Below are 26813 nucleotides of genomic sequence, written 5' to 3'. Positions count from 1 at the left end.
AAAAAACTAAAATATATCTCGTTCCCACAGATTAATATCTTGTTCCCACAAGATAATGTTCCGTTCCCACAAGATAATATTCAGTTCCTTCGGAATAATATTTCATTCCCTCGAAATAATTAATTCATGCGAACTGAATTATTATTCACATCATAAGTCATTCATAAACACGATATTGATCTCCGTCCGGCCGCAAAAGCCGTTTTCAGCGGTAACTTCCGTGTCTCTGTGACCCACATTCGTTCAAGAAAGGAAAAAGAAAAACAAGAATGATCAATTTATTATTGTCTCAATTAATATAAGAAAAATATCATAAGATTTATGATACCTAGGCTTGCTGCTTTGACATACGATGCACCGGACATAGCTCCTAGCTCCGCCGCGGAGCTCTTTTGCTCGTCATGCCGGCATTCGGGCAGCCTGCTGGCTGGTATACAGACAGCCAGCTGATATTGTAGTTTAGGGTCGAATATAGGAATAATAATATTCAGGACTTGTCTTTTATTACCATACTCTTTAGCAGTTGTTTTACATTTGAAGGCTAGTAGGCTACATGCTAACTAGCCAATCAGTTATCCTGTTCACGTCATAGATTTACAGCAGATACATTTCTGTCTGTGTGTCTCATTACATTGCATTGAAGACACGGAGGCTGTTTAGAGAACAGATTTATTTATTTCAAAAAGCACAAAAGCATCGGTAATCACGTTCATTCAGATGATCCTTGAACACTCTCTGTCCATCTTGCTGCAAAAGCCGCTTTCTGCCGCTACTTCCGTGTCTCTGTGAGCATTCAATAGGGGTAAAAATAAAAAGCAAGAATGATCGATCTATTATTGTGAAGATGAAAATCAGAAAAATATCATTAGATTAGGCTGGCTGCTTCGCCTACCGGACTTAGCTCCGGTAGTGCACTATATAGGGGTTAGGGCGGTAATTCGGACACAGGGAACGGATGTGAGCAATATCCCATCATGCTTCACGCATACCCAAAATGCATTTTCGACCAGCCAATCATTGGTCTGAGGTTATCCGCTTCCTTAGCTTCAAACTTACCGTGGTAACTATCATAACCTGCTTTCTGGAATACCCCCCTGGAGAACTTTAAGTGTTTCTCATAAGAAAAGAGTTCAGATGAAAGTAAAAATTGATATTGCTGGTTCATTTTACTTATACCTAAGTTGTGTAAATAAAAAAGACCCTATCATTAAGTTATTGTCCCAAAATCCAATTTACAAATTTAAAAAGAGATTACTTTAAGTATATCAACAGTAGAATATTTGTTTCATTTTTTTTACTGTCCTTTTTTTTTGAGTTGATTCTTATCTTACAATTTTAAAGTTATTGAAATGATTTCACTTGTAGTTTGTAAAGCTTTGTTCGGAATAGTGTGCAATGACTTTTGGTACGAATCTATCGTAAGGATTATTTATTATTAATATTTTATGGAATTTTGTCATAGAAATTAAATAGGGCCAAACTTTCAAGTTTAATATCTCAAAAAGTACTTAGACTGTAGTAATGTAACTTAGTGAGCATAAGCTTTAGAATTTTCTCCCCAAGCTTTAGTAAAGCTAGCTGGATTGTTCAGGTGTGTTACTAAACGCGTTTATGCTTAAATCTCTATGTAGTAATAATGAAAAAATCTTTGAGCCTCTTAATTCTTGGATGCTAAAAAAAAACTTTCTGAAAATAACAACGCCCACTTCCGCCTAACAAGATTTTCCTTAATTTACGAATTTACGTAAAACTCGTTTTTGGCTCCCTATTCAATATACGTTCACCACTCTACAGTTTTCTACTAATACTCTATTTGGACCATCCCGAATCTTTTGGTATCACTGATATTGAGCAATTCTTTACCGCTTTTGTAGAAAACGTAATGCTGATGAGAGTGGTGGGTTCTAAAATTTGCAATGCTTCAAATCCTCAACAGACAGACCTACTCTCACCAAATTTTAAATGGGACTTCCTCTTAGATTAATCAATAAAATGCTGAAGAATTACAAAAATCTTCCTATAGGTGGCACTATAAATATTGCTACTGTGTTTACACCTAAAGCTGAACAACTGTCTTACCTGACCCTCTTTCCACCTTTATCCACCTTTGTCATGGTAGGGAGAACACGTCAATGTTCATCCAAATATATCTTAAAAACTACTACACCTAATGATATTACCTTAGTGAGCAATTACCTCAGAGTGATCTATCCATGCTATTTTAATTATGGCTCTATTGCGCCACCAGGTGGTTTTGTACCACAAAAGCATTTGGGTCTTAATCTCCCAGAGCAGTAGTTGTGGCAACATGCTTATATTCTCCTATGATTCATTTGATATAAAAATAGCAGACATGGATCTGTCATCTCTACCTAACCAGATTTTTCGCAATTTACGATTTTTTGCAAAATACTTGTTTAAGTTCCTATGCCACAAACTTTGACGGATCTTTGCATATTTCTGCACATACCCTATTTGGACTATCGCAAATCCAATGGTACCACCAGTTTTGCACAGTTCCATACCGTTTATGTAGAACACGTCATGCAAATGAGACAGGAGTGGTTGTCAACTTTCGGAACCATGCAGCTAATTAAAAAATCACCATAATCTCACCAAAATTTAAAGACTCCTTCATCAATTTAAGACAAGTTAGCACAACAACTTCCATAACAAAACTTCCATAGGTGGCGCTGAAATCTATTCCAATGTGTTTCCTCTTAAACGTGGGACATGGTTTCTGCAAGGCGGCAGTAGTTCATAAGAAATTGACCTCTGTGCTGAGAGCTCTCTGTTTACACGCATTCCTGCTCCTTTATAGCCCCTCACACTCCTAAACTAACACTAGCGGTGCAACAAAAATGGTGAGCAATATCAGAGCCATCCAGCCATACAGTTTGGAGCCAGATGCCAGCACACACATGGATCTATTTGTGTATAAGTGGAGCTTGTGGCTTTCCCAACGTATTTTCGGTCACAAATACACTCTTTTTCAAACAGCATTTCTTCGTCTGCTCCTGATTCACCACGATTTAAATAAAGAAATACTTAGAAATGCAATTTTAAGCTTAATTTTTTGTGATTAACCACAGTTATTGTGGTTGTGCATGCATTAATTTGTGTTGTTTTGTGTTCCTCAGAGCCTCACAGTTTGGACTCAGGAGTTGGTGTCCAGTGTGGAGTTCACCAGCTTGTCTTGGGGTCAGAATTATTGTGTTGTGGCCAACTTCTCCTTCCCAACCTTCTCCATGGCTGCTTCACCAAAATCTGCACCACGCTGTGTTAAAGCTATCTCTAAAGCAGGTAAAAAAAAAAGGATGACAGACATAAGATAGCAAACATTTTTGGTTACATGATATATTATTGGAAAAATTGGAATTAAGAGAAGAAAAATATTCCTTCTACTGTTTTTTTTCTAGGGACGCTTCTGCCCATAATGTCCTTTGGGATCTGTTTGATTTCCCTGTTCCTCTTTCTACTTCTGACTGCATTCCTCCAAAAACAGAGACGGCCAACACCAGACCAAGAAAGTCATCCCAAGACTGCAGTATGATGAGTCCTTTTGTCCCAGCTGTCTTTCTTTAACCTAAAATATACTGCACAAAAGCACGCAAACAAATCAGACTCAGAGTTCATCTTTCTCCATTTCAGGCGTCTTCTCATGATCAGCTCTCTTTGGGCTTAGTTCCTATCGATCCTTGTGACATCCACTTGGAATTTGATCAAAGCTCCATCAACTCTCCTTCCAGTCTTGATTCCAATAAACACCTGACTTTGACAGCAGAGAACATGAGCTCCAGGGATCCCGTCCACTGTTACCCTGGTGCGGGTGCAGCATACTGGGACAGTGGAGGACGAGAATCTGCCATCAGCATCCAACCTGCATCTCACCTTTCTGACGAAACATGGAACAAATGAATGCCAAAGCTTGGAAGTTGTGCTTGTTGAGGCGTTTAATAGAAGATAGACTTGAATTTCATCTATGTGGGGCTGTTGTTTGACCCAGTTGCCATTTTCAAATGCAGAATCAAGGATTCCAGCTAGGCCATCTGTTTTCCCTTGAATAACATGACATGCTACCTTGGGTCCAATCACTAACTTTGGTTAAAAAAAAGAAATCAGCATATGTAGTCCTTATCTAAAAGCTTCTTGCAAATGGGATTTGTTTTCAGGTTAAAACTTGACTATTCTCAAGGAGGATGTTCTTGGTCAAGGGCCTGCAGCCTGAGCCTACAAAGCCACACGTGGCTCTTTGACCCCTCAAGGTAAAATGAAAAACAAAAATGATTTTAATTTTAAGATATTTTCTGGACTACAGTACAAAGCACATCAAGTGAAAAAAGACAATCAGATAAGTCAAACTCATCTCATTCACAAACATTTGAAGCATTTTGCAGGTTTACTCCCATTAACTGTATAAAAGAGAACTGGACGGATCGTGTGTGACATCATCCATGGAAAATCATCCAAAATGAAGCCAATTCGGTCGACATTCTTCTGCGATACGGAGAAGGAGCCAGACGACAGCTGTTGGTCTGAGTTCATGTTTCTATGGCAACTACTGTCGCCACAGAGGTGAATTGGTCAATGAAACGTTCAAGGTGGGGGCCAGCGGGTAACACACGCTTTTACTGAGGCATCTTATTGGCCAGTTTACATGAGAAAAATTAGGATTGGCAACAACAAAAAAGGTGTCACACTAAGAATGGTTATTCTGACAACACGAGGGGGGAGGGATCACTTTGTCCAGTTTCAATATACAGTCAATGATCACCCAGCGAGACTCCTGACTAGAGTACCCATTCTGCACCAACAATCCATCAAGAGGTGTGACTTCATAGTTTACCAAAGTCACGTTAAAGCATTTTGATTGATTTTGAAGCGCAGAATACCATAGAACGTTCCCGGGAAATAAATAAACACAGCCAGGATTCATACATAAGGCAGGCCAGATTACAAGGTGGGATTCCTATTGTTGAAAAATTCAAGGTTTTTAAGTGTGCCTTATGGTCCAAAAAAAACCCGGAAAGGGTCATTTAGTTCTGATTTATGAAATTCTGGCTGAGATGCACCAAGAACGGTAAAACAAATTGTGCAGATTTTTTTTTCTTCCTGCTGACATTACTCTACCTTACTACTAAATAATATCTTATTTTTGATAATAAATAACATCTTATTTTGAAAGGAAGTCATGTGAACTTCTGTCAAAACTTATAAACTATTCAATATTTTGAGCAAAGGCTACTTTTTTTATGTTTACATTTTATTTATGCCTAAACACAATAGTTTGTTTATGTTTATTATAATAGTACAAATAGCATAAATACAAATTAGTGTCTTATATTTCTAAAAGGTAAAGTAATACTTTGTGGGTCTTACTGGGTTGTTGTCATTAAGAAGTTGACGTTAATGGCCCTTTAAAGTGTTTACGGTTGCAGACCCCTGTTCTAGGTTTTTAAGTCTTTCAGATTCTTGAATAAGGAGTTAAAATGGACATCATATCATTTAGAAGCGCTTGTCTTGATTGTGGCCCCTTTTTTGCCTCACTTTAGAACATTTGGAGTTTAAAAATAGAAACAAGCAAAAGTAATAATCTGACCAAAAAAAAGAAAAAAAAGTTTTATTTCTGGAACCAAATCTTAAAAACATCCCCAGACCAAACATATCACATGTGATTTAACTTCTCAGATGGAAATACCTTTATAGACATAAAACTGAAAGCATGCTGTTTTTTTATCTTGACATGTCTTATACTGTAGCTACATATCAGCTTCGGAGCTTGAGAAGACACTTTTGGGAGAAGCATGAATTCCATGAAATGCTTTGACAATAGGAGCTTGTGCTTCAGTATTTCAAAGATTTAGAAAGATCATGTTTATTCGTTCAGGTTTAACCCTTTTGCTAGCCTGGGCACTTTAACGTTGGGAGTTGGGTCATCTACGGTAGACCCACTAGACAGTGCGCTGAACCTTTTTTTTTCAATGATTTGTGAACCTCACTGGTGTCCATGGATTACATGAAATCTTTCCACCTTTGTCCTGGTAGGGAGAACACATCAATGTAAGGGTGGGGTCATCTAAGATAGCACAAGGGTTAAAAACATTGTGTAGAGAATGAAAGGGCAGAAGCAGTAAACAAAAAAGAGATCTGCTGCTGTGAGCATTGTGCTAGCATGACCTCCTCTGCTAGTGTGTTCAGCTTTTTTGAAATCCATCAGCACATTCCTGGATTTGATCCGAGTCAGAGAACTGACCGGTGTGTTGGAGCATCAGTGAGGCAGAAATTTGGCAATCCAAGGGGGGGTTGTTTGATCAGTGAAAGATGGACATATCTGTTTGTGGTTTGAGCTCCTCACCCTTTTTGTGCTCCGGTCCAGTGCTGCTTAACAAGAAACCGCAAACCTCAAAATTCATAAACAAAGAACTAAAAAAAGCTTCTGACCCCCCACATAAAAATTAAACGCACCCACCAGCTGCAGCAGTAACTCGATGTTTTTCCGGTTTTTTTCCTCCTCAAAAGATTGATCTGTGCTTCGCTGCTGTTCATTTGTGTACACTAGAGGACCAACATGGAAACATCTCACAAAAAACTTTCAACACTATGTGGATTTTAGCGTTCCCTTCTTTGCCCCTGGATGTACCTGGTCCAGCACGCACAGACGGAGGATTAACCAACGCTTGTGCATCAGCCCATTATCACAGTTCAGACCCTTTGCTCTCCAGCTTGCTAACACATCTCTGACTTCTGCAGCATTCTGAGTCGGTTATTGAGGAATAGGAGACGAGAACATTTTCATCTACAAGCTGTGACTGACTGTCTCTATTCTCAAAAGTTTATCTTTGGCGATACAGAAACTGTGAAAAATGACATATTTTTGGTTCCAAATCGTCACTGTTTGAACAATGTGTGGAATGACAAAATGAATGTGTGTCCTAGACCCTGCTGTTTAATAAAGTTACAGAACTTTGATAAGCCTATGGAAAATGCTTAGAATTACATTATCATTTAGGCTACATTACAACAGCAAGCAGCACTGGCTGTGGCTCAGAACTGATTTGATGCTAGTACATGCAGGTTGTTGAATAACTAGTACAAAAAATAAAATGAAATGCCATAAAGAAAGTGACTATTTGAACGGTATTGTCCAATTGTGTGTGGCCAGTGCTGAACTATTTTCTTGGCCGCACGAACCCAGAGGAAGGGTTAAGTTTAGGATTACGGGTTGGGGTTAAGCTGCGTTCACACCGAACGCTACTTGAACGGCAGAGGCGGCCAGTTTCACTGTTAAGTCAATGGTAAAGATGTGATTTGAGCAGTGGGCGCAAAGGTCTGGCAGCTGCGCGATTTCAGCAGTGCAGCGCAATTTGGTACCCGTCGTAAACTGAATCGCCCAACAGTACCCGTCCAGGCTACTGTTGGGGAAATGCAGGTACACCGGGGACAATCTGTCGCAGGGAGGATGGAGCTGGAGCCATCCCACATATAAGAACATGCTTCTTGAACACGCATCAGGCCCATGTTGTTTACACTGGACAAGCAGGGAGGGGCTTTCTAAAAGACTTGGTGTCATAGAATTCCAGCTGGGTACAAATCGCAATTCCTCCTCCATAATCAACTTTCAAACGTTTACGTCCGTGAGTTGAAAGGAATGCAGACTACACGTCACTACCAAACCTGAGTCCCTTATTGCTCTGAATTCAACCTAGTTTAACTTTCAACACACGTTCAATGGCTCAGCGTTTTGAGTATAGAGCCTGAAAACGGATGTAAAAACCCACGCAGCGACAGCCTGAAAGAAACCTGCAGCTACACAGACCTTTTATTGAAAGTGGTCTCTTGAAAGTGTGTTGCCGTGGACACTGACAATGTAGCTTTACAGCTGACAAACACACTTGTGCTGTTTCCAAAAATGATAATTTCTTAACCCAAAGGTAAAAAGTTGTTGGGTTTCACTTTTTCTTTACTTTATAATAAATCAAATTTGAGCACAAATGGAGGGGGGGGGGGGGGGGGGGGGGGGGGGGGGGTCTGTGACTGACAAATCCTCAGCTCTACATTAATTGTCTATTCCAACTTTCCTACCCACTTGCTGTTTTTGAAAATTTTATTCAAACAGAGATGACTACATTTTAAAAAATCTGAAATACTTCAGTTTCAGGTTACTTTAAACAAAGCATCAAATGATCAAACTTTCAATTATTGATTGGAAAAAAAAAAAAAAAAAAAAAAAAAAAAAAAATCGCTGGAGTGGGAACAGCTGGCTTGTGTTCAAGCCTTTCTGTGTCTGACAGGAAATGCTGAAACGCTCACTGAGTGACTCAGGCGGTTTGGCTTCCTTTTGCCCCCAGCAGAATCGGCAGCATGCTCAGTTAAAATTCATGCTGCATGAAAAAAATACTGCAGAGAAGCAACTTTTGTGCCAAGCTAAAAAATAATACACACACTCTTTGAGGGAAACGCACAAAGAACGTTTAGTTGTAGGAACAGTATTTTTATTTGGCCTCACATTTCTCTCATTCACTCCTTAATTATTTTACATCATATTTACAGCAGCAAATTACATTGTCCTTGTTTTGTCTGTCTTGCAGTGAAGCTTGGCAGTGCAATCTTGGCCTTTTCAGCAGTTATCACTGGACTTTTTGTCCTCTGACACAAATAGCCCAGAGTGGTGCAACCATGTCTGTGCTGATCCAAACCCCCTGTAAGTCCACCGTCTGCTTTGTTCATCTGCGCCAATACTAAGAAAAAAAAAAAAAGTCAAAAAGCAGAATCAGAAATTCACCAATGAAAGCAAAAAGCATAGGCAATTGTATCTACCTATCAAGGGATTGCATTGGAATTTCCTTACCTGAGCGAATTTGTGTATTTGCTCGACAACAGCAGCAAACAAAGCCCCCACGCTCTCATCAATCAGAGTCTGCATGTAGTGAACTGCCTCTTCGTCTGACAGGTCCAATCTGAATTTATCCTGTACCTACATCAAACATAAATGATTCAAAATGTAAAAGATTTATAGACGTTTCCTCTCACATATGTGGATCCTCGTCTGATCCTAGTATCAAAAAGAGGAAAATGGGGTTTTTAACATGTTCTTGTGGCCTTCTTGTCATGATGGAGGACATGTATTAGGAAAATTACGCTTAAAATTGCTTTACTGAGTATTCCTTTATTCGAATCGTTGTGAATCAGGCGCAGACAAAAGAATTCAGTTGGAAAAAGAGCTTATTTGTGACAAGCTCCATGCTCTGTTTAAACAGACAGCTATCAGAAACAGGGAGGGAAAGGGGGCGTGGGGTTGCTCTGCGCGCCAACGGTCCCGACCACAACTCAGAGGCAAATTTCTAATGAACTCCTGCCGCTCTGCAGAAGCTTGGCCCTAGGAAACAATACAAGTTTATTGACTTTACTAAATGCAGCATAATCATAATTAAAAGACCACTGGGAACATTTTTACGGTAGATCAAAAGATGATTGATATAGGACATTTTAGAAATTCTTTATAGAAATGCATGGATAAAATTTGTTCTAGACTGATTCTTTAAATTATGTGAAAAGCATTTTAGCTGCACAGGAGAAAAAAACAAGCTGTGTAAGAGTAGAGGTCTGTGAGGAACAATAACTGGACCTTCTTGACAGTCTTGTCGGGCTCCAGGGCGATGTCAGGAATATTGGCATCCACCATGAGAGAGAACAGATTCAGGATCAAATTGGAATATCTGAGAAAATAAAGAACATTTATTAAAAAAAGAATCCCTCCAAAATTTAACTCAAAGTGTGAGAATCTTCTCTTGAGCTGTAGGATTGCTACAGGTTTACAGTGCTCCCTCGTTTTATTGCAGTTCACCTTTTGCAATCTCGCTGTTTCACACATTTTTTTCTGTGAAATTTGTAATAGTATTCTTCTTCACATTTTTTATTGAAAATGTTAATGTCCATCTGAGAAAAAGTGTTTAGTAAGGGGTTTTGAAGCCTTAAAACATTTGTAATGCTACTCATGGATTTCACCTATCGCGGGTCATTTTTGGAACTTCTGCGATAAATGAAGGGCCACTTTTCACAAAAGTTTTTAACTCATATGTGTCGTCCTTAGTCTGAGGCCACTAAAAGGACACTCAGTTTAAAGCATCTCTTTTCATTCCTTAAATCCACTCATTTGCAGCTCATTTACCTGCGCAGGTGTAGAAAGGCGGTGTAGCACTGCTTCCTGAACTCCTGATACTGCTCGCTCTGCATGCCTCCCATGCCCTCCACCATCTCTTTACTCAGTTTCATGGGTGGAGGCAGCGGTTTGGGGTCGCGACCCAAGATGTAGCCAAAGTCGATGTGGAAGAGCTTTCCTGGAAAAAAACAGGAAAAAAACTTAAGTAAAAACCTGAAAAAAAAAAGATTGTATCTGATGGGAGAGCCTCCTGACCGGTCTTTGTCAGAAGAAGGTTGTCCAGGTGTCTGTCTCCAACCCCCAGGATGTAAGTGATGACGCAGTAACCCGCTGCAGAGGCACAGTGGGAGAGACATGAGTGGGATCACTGACTTTAGTCAACATGGAAAGAAGCAGAAAGATCTCCTGGGTTTCTTACCACAACTTTTAACGTAAGTGTCCATCACTTCCGAACTGATGCCGTAGGGCCCCTTTTCACTCGGGGCGTGCTTCCTAAAGAAGCTCTGTTTGGAGGAAAAAATAAATAAAAACAAGATCAAACTGATGCAGTCTCGAGTCTTCAGTGGAGGTCATGTGACTCGACTCACCTGGATGTTTCCTTCTGTTGCCAAAACTTCTGCTACAGGAACGGACTGGACGAACTGCATAAAACCTGGAAGAAGAGTTTCCATTCTTTTGGTTAAGCAGTTTCTTTCATTTCAAAGCTGGGTTGCTACATGGCAGAGGGCAGAGCTGCTCTTACCGTGTTTGCTGCTGGTGGCCAGAACTTTGTAAGGCGTCAACTTCAAGTCCAGGTTCTCCTTCCTCAAGAGCTAAACATCAAAAAACACCTTTGAATTGATTAGCAGAGAACTTTTTGTACAAAAAAAGATCAAACCAAGTGGAAAAGGTCTACATAGTTTGTGATTTATAGAAATGCTTGGATGAACTTTATTCTAACTAATTAGATCTAAGTAAATAGGCAAAGTCTTCTTACTTTATCCATGAGAGAGATGATCTGCAGGATGAGCTGGTCCTGCCTCAGATCGTCTCCGTGTTTGAAGATGACGGGGTACATCGCTCCATCCTCTGTTTTAAAAATCAACTTGGCGGGCATGAGAGCACTCTGATGCAAAAACAGGAAACAGGAAGTCCAGCATGTTGAAGGAATGACGGTTTTCATAGATTTGTTTTTTGCACATTTTGTTTTGTGTTTTTTTTTTTTGTCTTGTTTCAAGTTCTTATGTGGAATTGACTGTCAGTCACTTTTAGGTGGTTTGTTCAGCCCTTCTCCATTGTGTTTGAATTGCTGTTTCAGTTTGTGGGTCAGATCAGTTCATCAAGAGGAGTTTTCTTCTTTATTTGAGTGCATTTTATTTCTTAAAAAAAACAACTATTTTTTGTTAATTTACTTGTTGCCCTCCTTTGCTGCTCAGTCCCTCCCAACCACTTTAAAGCCCTCTGTACCTTGAAAAGTGTTGCAGTGTCCGGAACGATGCCTTTGATCTGGATCTGAGGCTCCAGAGGAAGAGGAATTGGCTCGATGTGAGAAAGATTCACCCTTTCGTTGTCAGCCAGTAAAGCTTGCAGCCGCTCCGTCTGCAGACACAAGAGAGCATGTAAACACCGTCAACTCTGGCATAGTATCCTACATCAGTGTTTTTCAACCTTTTTTGAGCCAAGCCACACTTTATCCTTGACAAAAATCCTGCAGCACACCAGCAGTCAAAAATTAAAAAAGGGGAAACTCTATGGTCTGTTTTGATCTACAGTCCCTCCACTATCTCACATGCATTTTTGTGATAATTGTGGCAGAAAAAGCTGGAAGTTGCAGCTGTTTTTCTAAAAGATGTAATAAAAGTTAAGTTAGTTTTTCAGTTATTATTTTCAACAAAATTATTTGAAATTTTACCCTGGTAGTTTTTTCCCCCTCAGTTTTTTAACATGCAATTTTATGTAACCTCACAAAAAAAAAATTCTTTCTAAATAGTGATTTATTTTATAATATTTATTTCAATGTTGGTAAAAGAAAACTAATTTTTTTTAGAAAATTTGATCACAAAATATTTGCTAAATTTTACACAAAAAAACTAACATTATATTTATGTTTATTGTAGCTACACAAAAAGTGAACATGTTGAAGTTTTATTAGTTTTCCATTTGTCTTAATCAAAGATGAAGTCTTTAAAAACTTTAACAAAAATGTTTTATTTCTTTTTAGATGATTAAATTGTTTCAATTTAGTTTAATTGTGTCTGTTGGCAACTTCACCTTAATGCTGTTTCTTAAATGTTGTTATTTCTACTTAAGCTTAACTTTTCATTTTTCAAAAGTGACTGAAGTCTGAAAGCCAAGTTGTCTTTCAATCCAGACGTTATTAGAAAAGTGTTTCAGTCAGAAAGATGACTTGGACCAAACTCTGGGATGTTTGGCTGTTAGTAAACACAAACCTTGAAGGAGAACTAAACTGTTGACCTCTGATTTCATCAAGAAGATTTAAAAACTGTTTGAAGTGTGATCGTTGTGGTTTCAATACGTTTTACAGGGAAGACTCATTTTACACTGAGACGCTGTCACTTTAACGCTATGCATCATGGGAGATGTAGTGATGCCAGTCAGATTCACTTCTCTGAGCTTCATTGTTTTGTTCACTTGTTCCACGGTCTGACACCGGATTCTGTGGAAAGCTACACCACTAAAGACGAGCTTAAGCTGGTATTTTTGTTGGAACTGAGAGACTTTACGAGCTAAATCGGAAAAAGGAAGTGAAGACTTTAACAACTTCTGATTGGTCAGACTGATGACGTATGATTAAGCCTCCAAGAATGATTGGTGGAGACAGTTAAAGGGGCGGGAAAACAGCTGAAGCTGCGGCTAAATCGCGGTACTGTCATTCTTATCAAAGTGTCTTTAATAGAATCAAATACAAAGAAAAAAGTATTTTATGATCTTTCATATTCCTAACTAACCAGTGTTTTATCAGGGCCTGTTTGGATGAACAAAGAGCTGATATCCTGGAGATGGGAAATGGTTTGAGATCACTGAAAATGGGTAATTTCCCAGGGCACACCTGACCATCTCCCACGGCACACTGGTTGAAAAACACTGTCCTAGAGCCACAAAAAATGTGTTTTTATCTTCACCTCTTAATGTCTATTGAGGTAAATATTTATCAAACCACTCTTGCTCCAAAATTAGCGTAATTTAGCATCTACTTGAAAGATAAAACATAAGTGATTTTTTTATCGCTGGAAAAAAGCCGGAAATTCAGGCGTCAAGAGGTTAAAATAAAAAGCTATAAGGTCTTTCATATAAAGCAAGAAGGGAAAACAGTTTCCAATTTAATTGATTTATTTTGGGTGTTTCTTTACTGAGGATGATTTTGCTTACCTTCTTTTTGCGATTTCCGCTTTCCCTCTGGACGGCTTTCATCAGATAAACGAGTCTGTCCACAAACGTTTGCTGAGCAGCTAAGAGTGACCTCATCACCCTGACACTCTTGTCCCCCTGCAGGGAGAAACGGATGCCGTTCAAATAACTACAGCACATCTGTTTGACAGCAAAGTTGTAAAACTGAGAAGATTGTAAACAATGTTTAGTAAAATCAGAATTTCAATGAACAATACTGTATATCAATTACAAAGCAAGCTTATCTGTGGTGCTTCTGCTTCTATCACACCAAGGCCTGTAGCATTAGCAGCAGGTCTACTGTCATTGTGGTCACACCAAACCTGCAGTGTTGTCATTTTAAAAAAATCTAGAAAATAGCAGCTCAGTGCTGAAAACAGGAAGCCATTAAGCAACTTCATGGCTTCTTGTATGAAGTTTCAAGTTTGAAAAGCAAAATAATTACGGACAGAATGTTGCTCTTTTATTATAAACTAATAATTCACAGGAACAAGGACTGAGTCCATCTCCATGCCATCACTGGGAAAAGAACATCTGCACTTTTTTTTTTAAATCCATGTTATTTGAGGGTAAATTTGTAGTCTGGGCAGAAATTCTCCAACTGATGATGATGATGAAAACAATAACAATCAATCAATCGAGGGTTCAAATCCAAGGCCAAGTCATACAAAAGATCCTAAAAATGGGACCCAATGTCTCCCTGCTGACACTCAGCATTTAGGGGCTTGGACCACCTTTTGCTTAGTGTGGGTGCCGCCCATTTCATGATGTCAACCTAGAGTCGGCCTCGGCGGCGTGTCTGCGTCTCGACCACAATAACAAACACGGAACTTTTGCAAAGATGGGTCTGCATAGTATGGAAAAAGCTCTGCCGATCACCGCTAGCTCCGCAGAGAAAGTGTGTGTTTGAGTGTGTTAGCCTGGGGCGGTGCTGGCAGCGCAAACTCTTCATGGAAGGGGCTGTTCCTCACTTTCATATGTATGAATGTGGGAACCCACTCATTCTCAGAGATTGGGAGGGGCTGGTGCTAAGAGAATAAATAATAACACAGTCCTGACACTTTGGTGCCTGAATCGAAAATAAGTCAGGTATACTGCCAAAATAAAGTTTGTAGTGGAAGAAATACCAAGTATTATGTGAAACACAGACAGATTAGTAGGATAAAAGGTTTATTGTGAATCCTTAACATCTGGCACTCACCTTCAGTAAGGCCTGACTGAACCTCCTCATGACATTCAGGTACATCTCATGAGTCTTAGGATCTCTCTGCTGAGTGTCCTGATCCTCGCATTCAACAATCACATACCTGTAGAGGAAAAAGCAGATTTTCCGCACCGTTTGTGTGACTGTCTTTGCTTTTGAGCCAAATAAATACACTATCAGCTGGACTCACCAGTATAGATAGTTGGCAAGTGTAGAATTCTTGCAAGCACGAGAAATCAGAAACGTGCATAGGTCTTGCTGAAAAATATAAAATGCACAGCATTGATTTATTCGGACTTCCTTTCTCGAGCTAGAAACAAATGATAAGTATTCTTTTGACTGCTCCTGTAGGAATCACCACAGCAAACCCTTCACCTCCCTTCCTCTTTCGGCTTCTCCCATCAGGGGTCGCCACAGCGAACAAGTCGCATGGTAAACTTGGCAATGTTTTACGCCGGATGCCCTTCCTGACGCAACCTTCTCAAACTGGGCTTGGAACCGGCACAGAGGTAGAGAAGGGAACAGGGAGCAGTCCGGAGTCCAACCCTGGTTTCACGGACGGAAGGCGCCGCAAACCAGCACGAGCTAAACCGGCTTTTCAACCAAATATCAGTAATGACCATTTTGTTTTTAGTTATTTCATTTGTCCAATTACCGGTACTTACGAGCCCATGAAATTGGGAAGGGATTGTGTTTAAATTGCCTCTTTGTTAGAATCTCTAAACCAACAACTCAGCTGCTCTCCCCACCACAGTCTTCTACACCTTTCCTCTCATTGTTGCTGAAACTTTTTTTTTTTTAAATCACACCTAAAACCTTCCTGTCTTTTATGTCACAGATACTACTCATCTTCATCATTGCCATTTAGCATTATTTTGGAAAAGTCCACATCAACATTCCTGTCCTGAATTCCAAACTTCTCCATCATTTCCTCATCACATTTCCCTAGTCTTCATGTCAATTACAATCTGCCCGAACCACCATTCTCTCCCCTTTAAGGATTTCCTGGATGACCTCAGTCATCTCCTTCCAGAACCTATCCTATAGCTCCTATCCTACCCGCAGGGGCATAACCACTGACAACATTCAACATCCAACATCACACCTTCCTCTTCCAGCTCCATCACCCCATCGGACACTCCTTTGAAAGTAAATGGTTAGTATTACCTCTAAATTATCACTGTCAGCTCCTTCCTTTTTCTGCTGTGGAGCAGAGGATGCTCCAGATGTGCCAGAAAGGATTTGTGAACTGCAAACAAAAAAAGTATAGTAGAAATAAACAAAGGTTGAGGTTTTTGAAACACCTGCTAAAAAGGAAAAATCTAAAAAGATGCATGGTTCAGTTTTTTGTCTTTCTATGTGGAGGTACAGTGGTTGCAGACTTCAGATCTTCTAACCACAGAGGAAAATCTGCCAAAAAAATCTGAGTTCATCAAGCTCATGGAAAGAGAAATAACTAAATCCTGGAAGTCTGCAGTTGCACTCCAAGCCATTGAACTTTAATCAGTCAATTTAGATGCCGGGAGTGGAAAATATTTCAAAGCTCTAAAACTCTAAACAGGAGCACGCTGACCTGTCCAGAGGAGAGTCGTCTGCTAGTCCCTGACTGTCTCTTTTGCTGCCTGGCTCCAAGCCTCCTTGAATATCACCAAAGTTTTCATATTTGAGTGCCTGCACCAGCTGGAGAAGGTACATCAGCAGGTCCTGCAGAGGAGACATGTCAAATCATTAGAATTGGCCAACAAAGTTTGTTCACCAAAGCTCCAACCATAAGGATACCTCATCTTCGGCCTGCTGCAGGCGAGCCACAGCATAGCGTCTCACGGTAGGGTTAGTGAAGTGAGATGACAGGAGCTCCAAAGAGTCCTCCACATCCATAGGTTTCCACTTTCCCAGCAGCTCCAGTGCCTGCTTTGCCTCCTGCGGTAGATCCCAGTTTACGCACTTGAGGAACTTTGTCAGTGCCTGGGGTCCGAGGAAGAGGCAGCAGTTACTGAGAGTGCAATTATGGGAAGAATAACTGCGAAGAAGTGGTCTAAATGCCCACCTTCTCCTGGGTGGTGAGGTAGTATCTGAATTTCCACACCAGGTCCTGCTCTTCAGAGCTCAGCTGTTTGGTTGGAGGGTAACTCACAATGATCTGTTGATGGCATGCATACACTTCTTTGTCATTTGATTGCTCACAAAGTACTTTATCCAGAAAAAGAGTGCACAGAGTTCCCTACGTTGAGCTGGTCGCGTGTGGCGGCGTTGGGCTTCAAGTCGTGATCTGACGGCCCACTGCGAAGGCTTCGAGCCAGTTTGTGGTGCTTACTCTCTACTAGGTTCTCCTGTAAGGCAACAGAAAGGGGACAGCACACCTTTCACCATTTAAAAATACTAATGTGAACAAAATAAATGATTTGTGGTCTCCTACCATTCCTATCTGAGGGTCAGGAACTTTTACAATGTCACTACTTGTGAGAACGGGTATTGCCTCATCTCCATCCTGGACAAAAACAAAACATTCATCATTGTCAACTGGTTTTCTTTATATATTTACAGTATTTGGTAGTGACATATCTGTTGTGTTGAATGCATGTTTAAGCTTCCTATAAAATTACCTTTTCATAGTAGACGATGCTGCACTCTTTGTCATTTGTTTTGACACGAGGAAATTCCACCATGAGGTACATAAAATTGGAGCTACGCTTCTCACTCTGAAGGAACGCGTTTAGGTTTGGAATTAAAAAAACCCAAAACATATAAAACACAGTTATTGCACATAAATACAGCCTGGGAGAGGCTTATTTGGAACTGACACAAACAAATCAATTTTTAGCATTTCACCTCATTGATCATCTCAATCTCTCTGAAGGTTAGCCGGTCCAGCCAGTCTACCTTCACCATGTGTCCCTGCCGATGTGCTTTTGTCAGCTGGATTGACAAAAGAAAGCCGTTTTATCAAAGTAATAAAGAAACAAAAACTACAGAGTGAGGTGTCACAGAACTGCTTCTACCAGAACAGCTCCTGTGCAAATTGCTCGATCTATCATGCAAACACAGTCCGTTCAGTAACTCCACACATACACTCAGCATCTGCGTCACTCATGAGTGGGTAAGCGTGCTGGTTGGAAGTAGGAAGCCCACGAATGAGCTAGCTGGTATTAGTTCTCACACAGGAAGCAATGGCTGCAGTCTGATCACAAGACTAGATGGAGAGTAGGTTCCTTACGTTCAAGACAGAACTTAAAAGAACTTTAGTTTTACCAAAACAGAAAGTTCATTAGATAAAATCTTAATAGAAAATTCCGCCAAACAATCAAACGTTGTTTATGGACTCCTTACTTATGCCCACGTTAACACAAAATCCCTACATGCACACACACACACACACACACACACACACACATCAATGTATGGCAACTTTGGAAAATCTGTGTGATGCCTTTACAATCAAACAGGTGTTCACACCAAACCCTGATCAAAATGTTTATGTGGAACCGCTGAGCTTTTCAGCTCTTGAGCATCTTTTTTACAGCTTTCCCAAACAGTACTTCGCTGACAACAGAGGACATGTTAACTTCCTGCCACAGCCCCAACTGTCCTGATGTGGTAGTTATTATGGAAATGGTTCATGATACCTACAGATTTAAAACCAGACACATTTTGACCAGGACCTTCACATAGACCACAAACATTCTGCATTCCCAACGCTAACTCCTCCACTCCTACTTACATCACTTAGTACCTCCAGGTCAGGACCCTGGAACAGATGATGGTTTAGAGAGGATCCAAGAGGTTTCCTCTTTACCCAATTTTTGTTTTGTGTTTCTTAGTTTTGAAAGAACAGACACTGAAACGGTGCCCTAACCACTATACTTCCTAATTTGCACCACAAACATACCTTGGCGAGTCTGCCCATCTGATCCTCTGCCAGGCTGCTGCTGGTACGGCCTGGTGTGGTGGTAGGCTCCCCGCCGTCCCCCTCCACCCCCGGCCAAACCTTTAGATCATGCATGCCTTGCCGAAACATACTTGAAGAGACAATAGAGGAAAAAAACAGGACAGGGCTTAATAAAATGTGAAACTACAGCTGGTTTCTTAGGTTGCAAAATCTCAACGCATAAAGACCCTCTTCATTGAAAATTGTGTTTTTGGCTTTTTAAGCCATAAATTTTGATGATGAAGGACATGTATATGGAAAATTAAGTTTTAAATTGCATTTTATGAGTATATCTTTATTCAAATCGTTGTAAATCAAGGGTAGATGAAAAAATGTGGTTGAATAAAAAAATATCACGTTTGTAACCTAGAAAATACGTAAAAAGCTTCCTGCTCTGCCTCATTCCGATGCATCCACTTGTGGACGACTAGATCCATGAACGTCTTTGTTTTCCTCGTCTGAACTAAAAAACTTTACAGCTGGATAGCTCCAATATTATTCACCATTTTGTTGCAGTGGTAATGTAAAGTTGGGGCTATGATGAGCTGTAAGCTAGTGGGAGAGAACGTAAACAGATGGGTGACGGGAAGTGGGGCTGGGCATACTCTGTCCCAACGGTCCCGCACACAATTTTGAGGCAAATTTTAATAAACCACTGCACCTCCAGAGAAACTATACTCTAGAAAAAGACACCATTTTTTTGTTTTTGTCAAAAAATGACACAATCATGATTAGAAGACCATGGGGGGTGATTTTACAATAGATCAAAAGATGAATGGAGTGGGACTTCCACCTTTAAAGTTCAAAAGCAGACTCACCCATATTTGCCAAACAGGGTCACAGTGGTTCCCCCAACAGGGACGGCTCTGCCAGGACCATAGATGTCCCACACCGTGAGAGCAACCTGAGCACTCTGAGGAAGGTCTGGGTATTTGACCGGCAACCGCAGCCACTCGTTCCAGCTGAACAGAGAACGCCACAAAGTGAACACAACTAGAACATTTCACTTTGGTGGGACTTAAAATCCAGAAGAATTCAACAGATTCTCACTTCCAGCGTGTGCTAAATGCTTTGTAAGACGTGCAAACGGGCAAAGCTAAAGGTTTCCCCTCAGCGAACACCTGACAGGTGACATAAAGGTCTGAGCAGTTCTCCTGGTAGAGGCCGGAGAACCGCAGCATGGGGTCCTCCAGCAGGGCTTTGTAGCTCTTGGGCTCTCGCTTTCCTTCCAAACTTCCACTGGAGGCACAAAAAAAAAGAAGAAAAACACATTTGTTTTGCGTTTTATGTCTTTAACTTAACACAAACAATAAACAAAAGCAGGAAAACATGTTAAAATAGAAGGTTTTACTGACAAGACTTAAGCACACAACTCATTCTTGTCATAATATAATAATGGGATTTGCTTTTCACTGCTTGTGTTCAAATGGCGAAACACATGAACACATCATCAAGTCAATTATGAAACACAAGCCTGTCATTAATCAACTACACCGCTTGACCTAAACAAGAAAGAAACAATCGAACTCACATCTTAAGTTGAACGTTGATGTCCAAATCACAACTGTAGACATAGTTAAATTTGTCAGTGTCCATCTTCCGACGGAAAAACACTATTTTCTGCCAGGGGACTCGACCACTTCAACATGAAATCCCCGACGGTTATGTGAGACTTTTGCGACAAGGCCTCAAGTCGGCACAGAGACACTCTGAAGAGTCGCGTAAACAAGGTGGCCGCAGAGCTGAACTCGTTGCCAGTTCACACACTACGTATGAGAGGCAGTACAAAACGCGTATTTACGACAAAAATGCTGTTTTCACAGCGGTTTCACTGACATGATTAGAGATTCTTTTTTGTCAAAACACAACACTGAAGCAGCCGCAATCTACATCCAGCCTAAAGCAATCGAGCACTGACGCACGATCGGTGGACTTCAGAGCGAACTGATTTATTAAAGAAAAAATAAAAGGAGCTTGGCTTTTTTTATTCTGAAAAAAAAAAAATAATTCAAAGGCAATCAATCTATATAGTCCTTATTTGAACGGTAGGGATGGTTTAAAACCTACAAAAGCAGAACAAGCATTGTGTTGTTTTTCGATTAGTCGTGACTGTTAACGGAATCCAGGAAATTTACTAGGGGGCGGAGCTTGAAACGGTGTTAAAGGAACAATGCATAAAAAATAGCAGAAAATTAAAACAGCAGACCCAATTTATATATAACTTTAAAGGAAGACAGGCTCAAAAACTCAAACTCAATCAATCTATAGATTTCATGGACAACTTAACTGCTACATTATAGAAATGTACATAGAATTAGTTTATTTCCCTAAAGAAGAAGAAAAAAAAAAACAGGGTATATAAAACTTAGTTGGGATAATTAATCATGAATTGATTGGAGAATCATCCATCATCATCTGCTGAATCCCATTCAGGTTCAAAAGGCTACTTGAATCAACCATTCATGTATATGAAGACTGGACTGAGCGAGTGTGACGTCGCCCGAAGAAAATGGCTTAGTTCTTACTCCAACCAACTGAAGTTTAGTCATTCGCCTTTTTTATTTTATTTTATTTCTTTTTGCAATTCGGACGCTGACATGTTGGACCCATTGACTGTAACAGAGAACTGGACTGGGCAAGTGTGATGTCATCCATAGAAAATGCCTTACTTCCTGCTCCAGCAAAATGAAGCCAATTCAGTCACCATTTTCCGTGATACGGACGTCACCATGTTGGAGCCAAACGACATAAGTAAACAGTGATTGATCTCAGTCAACGTTTCTATGGCAACTACTGTCACCAGTCAGGAGTGAGCGTGTTTGAAATCCACACCCCTTCCACCGAAAATAGGCTCAGGATAATCTGTCAATCAAATGTTTGAGGTGAGGGGCATTGTTCTTTTACTGAGGCATCTGATTGGTCAGTTTATAACTTGAATAACTTGCGAAAGATAAAAAATATCATGAAAAAAAAAAAAGATTAACAAGATGTTAAGAAAAAATCATCAAAGCCAGAATGGATATTCTGACAAGTAGAATCACCAAGTAATAGATAATTATTTCTCGATAAAAATCTATGGAATTTTGGCTTTTTGGAGACCGGGGGAATATCCCTTTTGGTCTACACCCCTACCATTGAAAGATAGCTCCAGGGGATCTGCCAATCAAACATTTCGAACATTAGACACGAGACCAGCAGGCACCACAAGGTTTTATTGAGGCAACTGATTGGTCAGTTTATTACTTGCAATAAAAAAAAAAAAACAGTGAAAAAAGAAGAATTAGCAAGATCATGTTACCTACTTACCTGGCGGAGGCTCTGGGGAAGACCAAAGAAACGCTGGAAAGACTATGTCTCGGCTGGCCTTGGAATGCCTCGGGGTACCCCAGAGGAGCTGGAGGAAGTGGCCGGGGCAAGGGTAGTCTGGGCATCTTTGCTTAGATTGCTGCCCCCGCGACCCGGTCCCGGATAAGCGGAGGTAGATGATGGATGGATGTTCCTTACTTACTTACATACTTATGTTAAAAAAGACATCAGAGCAAGAATAGTTATTCTGACAAATATAATAACTAAGCTGTAAGTGGCTGGATAGTTTAGTTGTCGGGGTGTAGGACTGTCACCTGGGTTTACTTCCCAAGGCATGCAATGAGCCAAAACTAAATAAAACTATTAAACTAACTAACTAACTATTAAAACTTGGCCCGAAGGTGCCTCCCACCAGCTACAGGACTGCTTTGAAACAACAAATTGAGAGATTTTCGACCACCCAGACCTGGAGGAGCACACAGCAGCAGTCCTGTGCTATATCAACCATTGCACAGACACTGTTACTGTGGACAAGCACATCCGAGTGTATCCAAACCAAAAACCCTGGATGACCAGAGAGGTCCAGCGAATGCTGCGGGAGAGGAACACAGCCTTCAGGTCCGGTGATAGGAACCTGTACAGCTCTGCCAGAGCAAACCTGAAGAGAGGCATTCGACAGGCCAAAATGGACTACAAGCAAAAAATGGAAGACAACCTCAAAACAAACAACACACGGCAGGTTTGGCAAGGGATCCAACATCTAACCAACTACAGACCAAACCTCACTGCTGTTGATGGGAACCCCTCACTGGCAGAGGAGCTTAACCTCTTCTTTGCCCGCTTCGAGGTGGAGCCACCAGAGACAGCTTCATTACAGGCATCAGCGAACAACAGCCCCTCCCTAAGGGTAGAGGAACATGAGGTGAGGCGCACGCTGAGGTCTGTGAACCCGAGGAAGGCTGTCGGACCTGATGGCATCACTGGACAGGTGTTGAAGGACTGTGCGGACCAGCTGGCGGGGGTCTTTACTAAGATCTTCAATCGTTCCTTACATCAGTCCATCGTCCCACACCTGCCTCAAATCCTCTACTATTGTCCCTCTGCCCAAAACATCCGCAATCACAGGCCTCAAGGACTATAGACCCGTCGCCTTGACCCCGATCATCACAAAATGCTTTGAGAAACTGGTACGCAACCACATTACCTCATGCCTTCCATCAACACTTGACAGCTACCAGTTTGCATACAGGGCGAACAGGTCCACAGAAGATGCCATCACCACCACTCTCCTCACTGCTTTGTCCCATCTGGAGCAACCAGGGAACTACGTGAGGCTGTTGTTTGTGGATTTCAGTTCCGCCTTTAACACCATCCTCCCTCACAGACTTGTTTCCAAGCTGGAGGCCCTCGGACTCCCCACCTCCACATGCCTCTAGATTTTGGACTTCTTGACAGCCCGCCCCCAGAGGGTTAGAGTAGGGTCCCACATGTCGACAGCTCTCACCCTCAGTACCGGCTCCCCACAGGGCTGTGTGCTGAGCCCCCTGCTCTACACCCTCTACACACAAGACTGCACCTCCACTCACCCCAGCAATACCATCATTAAGTTCGCAGACGACACCACAGTAGTGGGGCTTCTCTCTGGGAATGATGAGTCTGCTTACCGGGACGAGGTGGAGCGGCTCTGTGTCTGGTGTGAAAAAAACAATCTAATCCTCAACACAACAAAGACCAAGGAACTGGTGGTGGACTACAGGAGGAAAAAAACAGACATTCAGCCACTGTCTATTGGTGGGGATTGTGTGGAGAGGGTGGCTGCTTTCAAGCTCCTGGGCATCAGCATTGAGCAGGACCTGACCTGGAGCGCCAACACCACTGCTCTGGTGAAGAAGGCCCAGCAGAGACTGTATTTTCTCAGGCTTTTAAAGAAAAACAAACTGAGTGAGAAACTGCTGGTGTCCTTCTACCGCTGCTCAATAGAGAGCATTTTAACGTACTGTGTCTGTGCCTGGTTTGCCAGTTGCACAGCTGCGGCTAGGAAAGCTCTCCAGAGAGCCAGAGAGTCACCACGAGAGCCCAGGAGGTTCCTCTCCCATCCCTGGAGGAACTGTACAGTTCCCGCTGCCTAAAAAAGGCTCAAAACATTCTGCTGGATCCATCACACCCCGGACATTCCCAGTTTGAACTGCTGCCTTCAGGCAGAAGATACAGAACAATTAAAACAAGGACAAACAGATTAAAAAACAGCTTCTATCCGAGAGCCATTGTGGCCTTAAATGCTGATAAAGTTAATTTATTAGGGAAGCGTGCAATAACCGGAGAAGGTGTAACCTCCTTTTTATATTTTGTTGTATATTTTTTTAACACATCTTTCTTATATTGTCTTATTTCGCAGTTTTTAGTTTTTTTTTATTCTTACTTGACTTTTTATTCCACCGGAAAAATTGCACTGTAATTTCGTTGTACATGTACAATGACAAATAAAGATATTTCTATTTCTATTCTAAAAGAAAATTTCTATTTGGGTCCTAAGGCAAGATCCTTCACGCTGCTGCCTCCCTGCGCCTTGAAAATACAGGGTTGTGACAGAAAGGAATCTGGCATTAAAGCTCTCTGCCAAATCACCTGTCAGAATCAGTCAAAGCTGATTCGCTGTGGGGATCCCTAACGGGATAAGCCAAAGGGTAAACAACACAATAACTAAGTTATAGCTGTCTATTTCTCAATAGAAGTCTAAGGGATCTTGGGATGGAACCAGCGGGTACTTCCTGTTTAGAACTTGACGGGGGAGAAGTCACTAAATCCAGTTCTCGTACACAGTCAATGGAGCCAACCCAGTTCTTGGGCAAATGCGGAGTACACTCTGAACAGATCACTAGTCTGTTGCAGGGGCACACAATCACATTCATAGGAACAATTTAGATCAATAACTGGAGGATCCATTAAATATTAAGTTTGTCAAACAGAGTTTGATCAATTACTTGAGAGGGAGTAGGAGGAAACAAATAAAATCCCACCCCCAATTTCAAGGCTAAATTTACGTAGAAAATGTCTCTTAGCAAAAAATAGTACACTTAAAATTTATTTTATCAACTTGAGAGTAAGTAATACAAGTAACCATGCACGTGTAGTGTGGGAAGTATACTAACCGAATACTTCTTCAGATTAAATTTAAATATTTCAAGTTTAAAATATGTAGATAGTATGTAAAAAGTAAAGTTCATGTGTACTGTCTCACTTTTATTGTAGACTACGTGTACCTGTAGTACATAATATAGATTTATTTTTGCTAAGAGGTTTTATTTTATGGTATAACAATAACTAGGACATAGAAGTGAAGTTTTGCTTACATGTCACATGAAAAATATTGGGAATAATAAAAAAAAAAACTGCAAACACAATTTGGCTCTCATCAGACTTTATTAACATGTATATTGTACTTTCTGTATCTTTTCAAAAAGTGTACATCTATTTTGCATTAATGTACTGTATTACATAGTATTATAAAAACAAATGTTCATGCTTTCAAAACAAGACGACTTCCAGTCCGAATGAGAAAAGTCTTTTGCATTAAGGAGAAAAAGACCCACAGTCAGTTCACAAGAGAAACATTCATTTGCTATCAGCATTGAATGTGTTTTGGTAAACAATAAAATATACAAAAAAATCTTAAAAACCTAAAAAATGATAAAAGTGTTTCTATTACAATGTTTGTTTTGACATTCATCACAAATTTGCAATGTTTAACAGTATTATGTACAAACAGAGTTGCTAACATTTCAAAATGAGCATGATGAGCACAACATGTTTTTTTCTGGTTGAGCTCAACACAAAAGATTTTCCGATTAATGTTTCCAAAAATGATGCAAAAATGAGAATCTCGTAAAACGTTGCCGTTAAAATCCACTTGTCTCCAATGAAGTTCACGTCCGTGAAGTTAAAAGGCGTGGTGGTGAAATCCTCCTCTGATTGGAAAAATTCCTCCCAGTTGACCACCCAATGATCAAACACTGGATATGGTTGTCCGCTTTTTAGAAGCTCATGACATTAAAACACATTTGTGAGAGACAAAATGCAAAACATATTTTTAAAGAATCTATTTGTATCTTGGTGCAGAAAATAATGAACAAAAAATCTAATTTATTTGTAAAGTTAACCCTGGTTGTCAATGACAGAGTTTAAATATTCCCTCTAGGTCTTCGTTGGGTTTGAACAAACTGTAGCTGTTATTTTGGTCCATTTCCCATCACTGATCTCTTCTAACCCTTGTGCTGTCTTAGATGACCCCACCCTTCCATTGACGTGTTCTCCCTACCATGACAAAGGTGGATAAAGGTGAAGAGGATTTTTGTGTAATCCATGGACACCAGTGAAGATCACTGTCTTGTGGGTCTAGATGACCCAACTCCCAACAATAAAGTTCCTAGGGTAGCACAAGGGTTACCCAAGCTCCTTGCTTATTGTGGATTGGCTCTTTCCAGTCTTGTTCGGGTCTACAATCTTGTCCCTGGTGTCTTTTTCCAGCTCTTTGGTCTTGGTCATGGAGGAGAGATTACAGTCTGACTGTCAGTTAATCCAGGTAACCACTTGAGGATAGAAGAACTTCTTAAAGAAGAAATAACAGATGTGTGAAGGACAGAATTCTTGTTTGTTTGTAGGAGCTAAATACTTATTTTCTTCACCATAAAACAAATAAATTATTTAGGAATATCAAAATGCAATTTCCTAGAGTCTCTTCTGTCTATCCTGTCTCTCACAGTTGAGGTGCAGCTATGATCCAGATCAAACGTTCTTTTATTATAAATTTATTTAAATGATAAACATAATAGATC

At 40.6% G+C, this 26813-nt stretch overlaps 1 protein-coding gene and 1 long non-coding RNA gene across 3 annotated transcripts; one reads left to right on the top strand and one right to left on the bottom strand.

Moving 5' to 3' along the window:
• Positions 1-2664: 2664 nt before the first annotated feature.
• LOC110017094 (uncharacterized) lies at positions 2665-4999 on the top strand. Its single transcript, XR_002875321.2, has 3 exons — positions 2665-3303; positions 3420-3547; positions 3652-4999. It is a non-coding gene; the product is annotated as an uncharacterized LOC110017094 (long non-coding RNA).
• Positions 5000-8470: 3471 nt separating this feature from the next.
• Positions 8471-20590, bottom strand: pik3c3 (phosphatidylinositol 3-kinase, catalytic subunit type 3). Of its 2 annotated transcripts, XM_011487581.4 has the most exons (26): positions 20207-20590; positions 19726-19914; positions 19494-19637; positions 18637-18766; positions 18469-18495; positions 17580-17666; positions 17354-17449; positions 17167-17238; positions 16976-17080; positions 16798-16890; positions 16530-16715; positions 16324-16454; positions 15918-15999; positions 14941-15008; positions 14748-14853; positions 13529-13645; positions 11606-11737; positions 11136-11264; positions 10902-10971; positions 10747-10811; positions 10578-10662; positions 10415-10489; positions 10169-10337; positions 9626-9716; positions 8849-8974; positions 8471-8738 (listed from the first exon to the last, which is right to left on the bottom strand). In XM_011487581.4, exons 1-26 carry the CDS (start codon positions 20269-20271, stop codon positions 8724-8726), a joined length of 2655 nt encoding a protein of 884 aa, XP_011485883.1. In that variant the 5' UTR covers positions 20272-20590; the 3' UTR covers positions 8471-8723. The 2 variants fall into 2 exon arrangements, with proteins under 2 accessions (XP_011485883.1, XP_020567366.1); XM_020711707.3 differs by lacking the exon at positions 18469-18495.
• Positions 20591-26813: the final 6223 nt, after the last annotated feature.

This window comes from Oryzias latipes, chromosome 18 (genome assembly GCF_053564925.1).
Source record: "Oryzias latipes strain Hd-rR chromosome 18, Olatipes_Hd-rR_3.1".
In the NCBI taxonomy this organism is placed as follows: Eukaryota; Metazoa; Chordata; class Actinopteri; order Beloniformes; family Adrianichthyidae; genus Oryzias; species Oryzias latipes.
The sequence above is the reverse complement of the archived record's forward strand: the minus strand, read 5'-3'. Positions and strand labels throughout refer to the sequence as shown.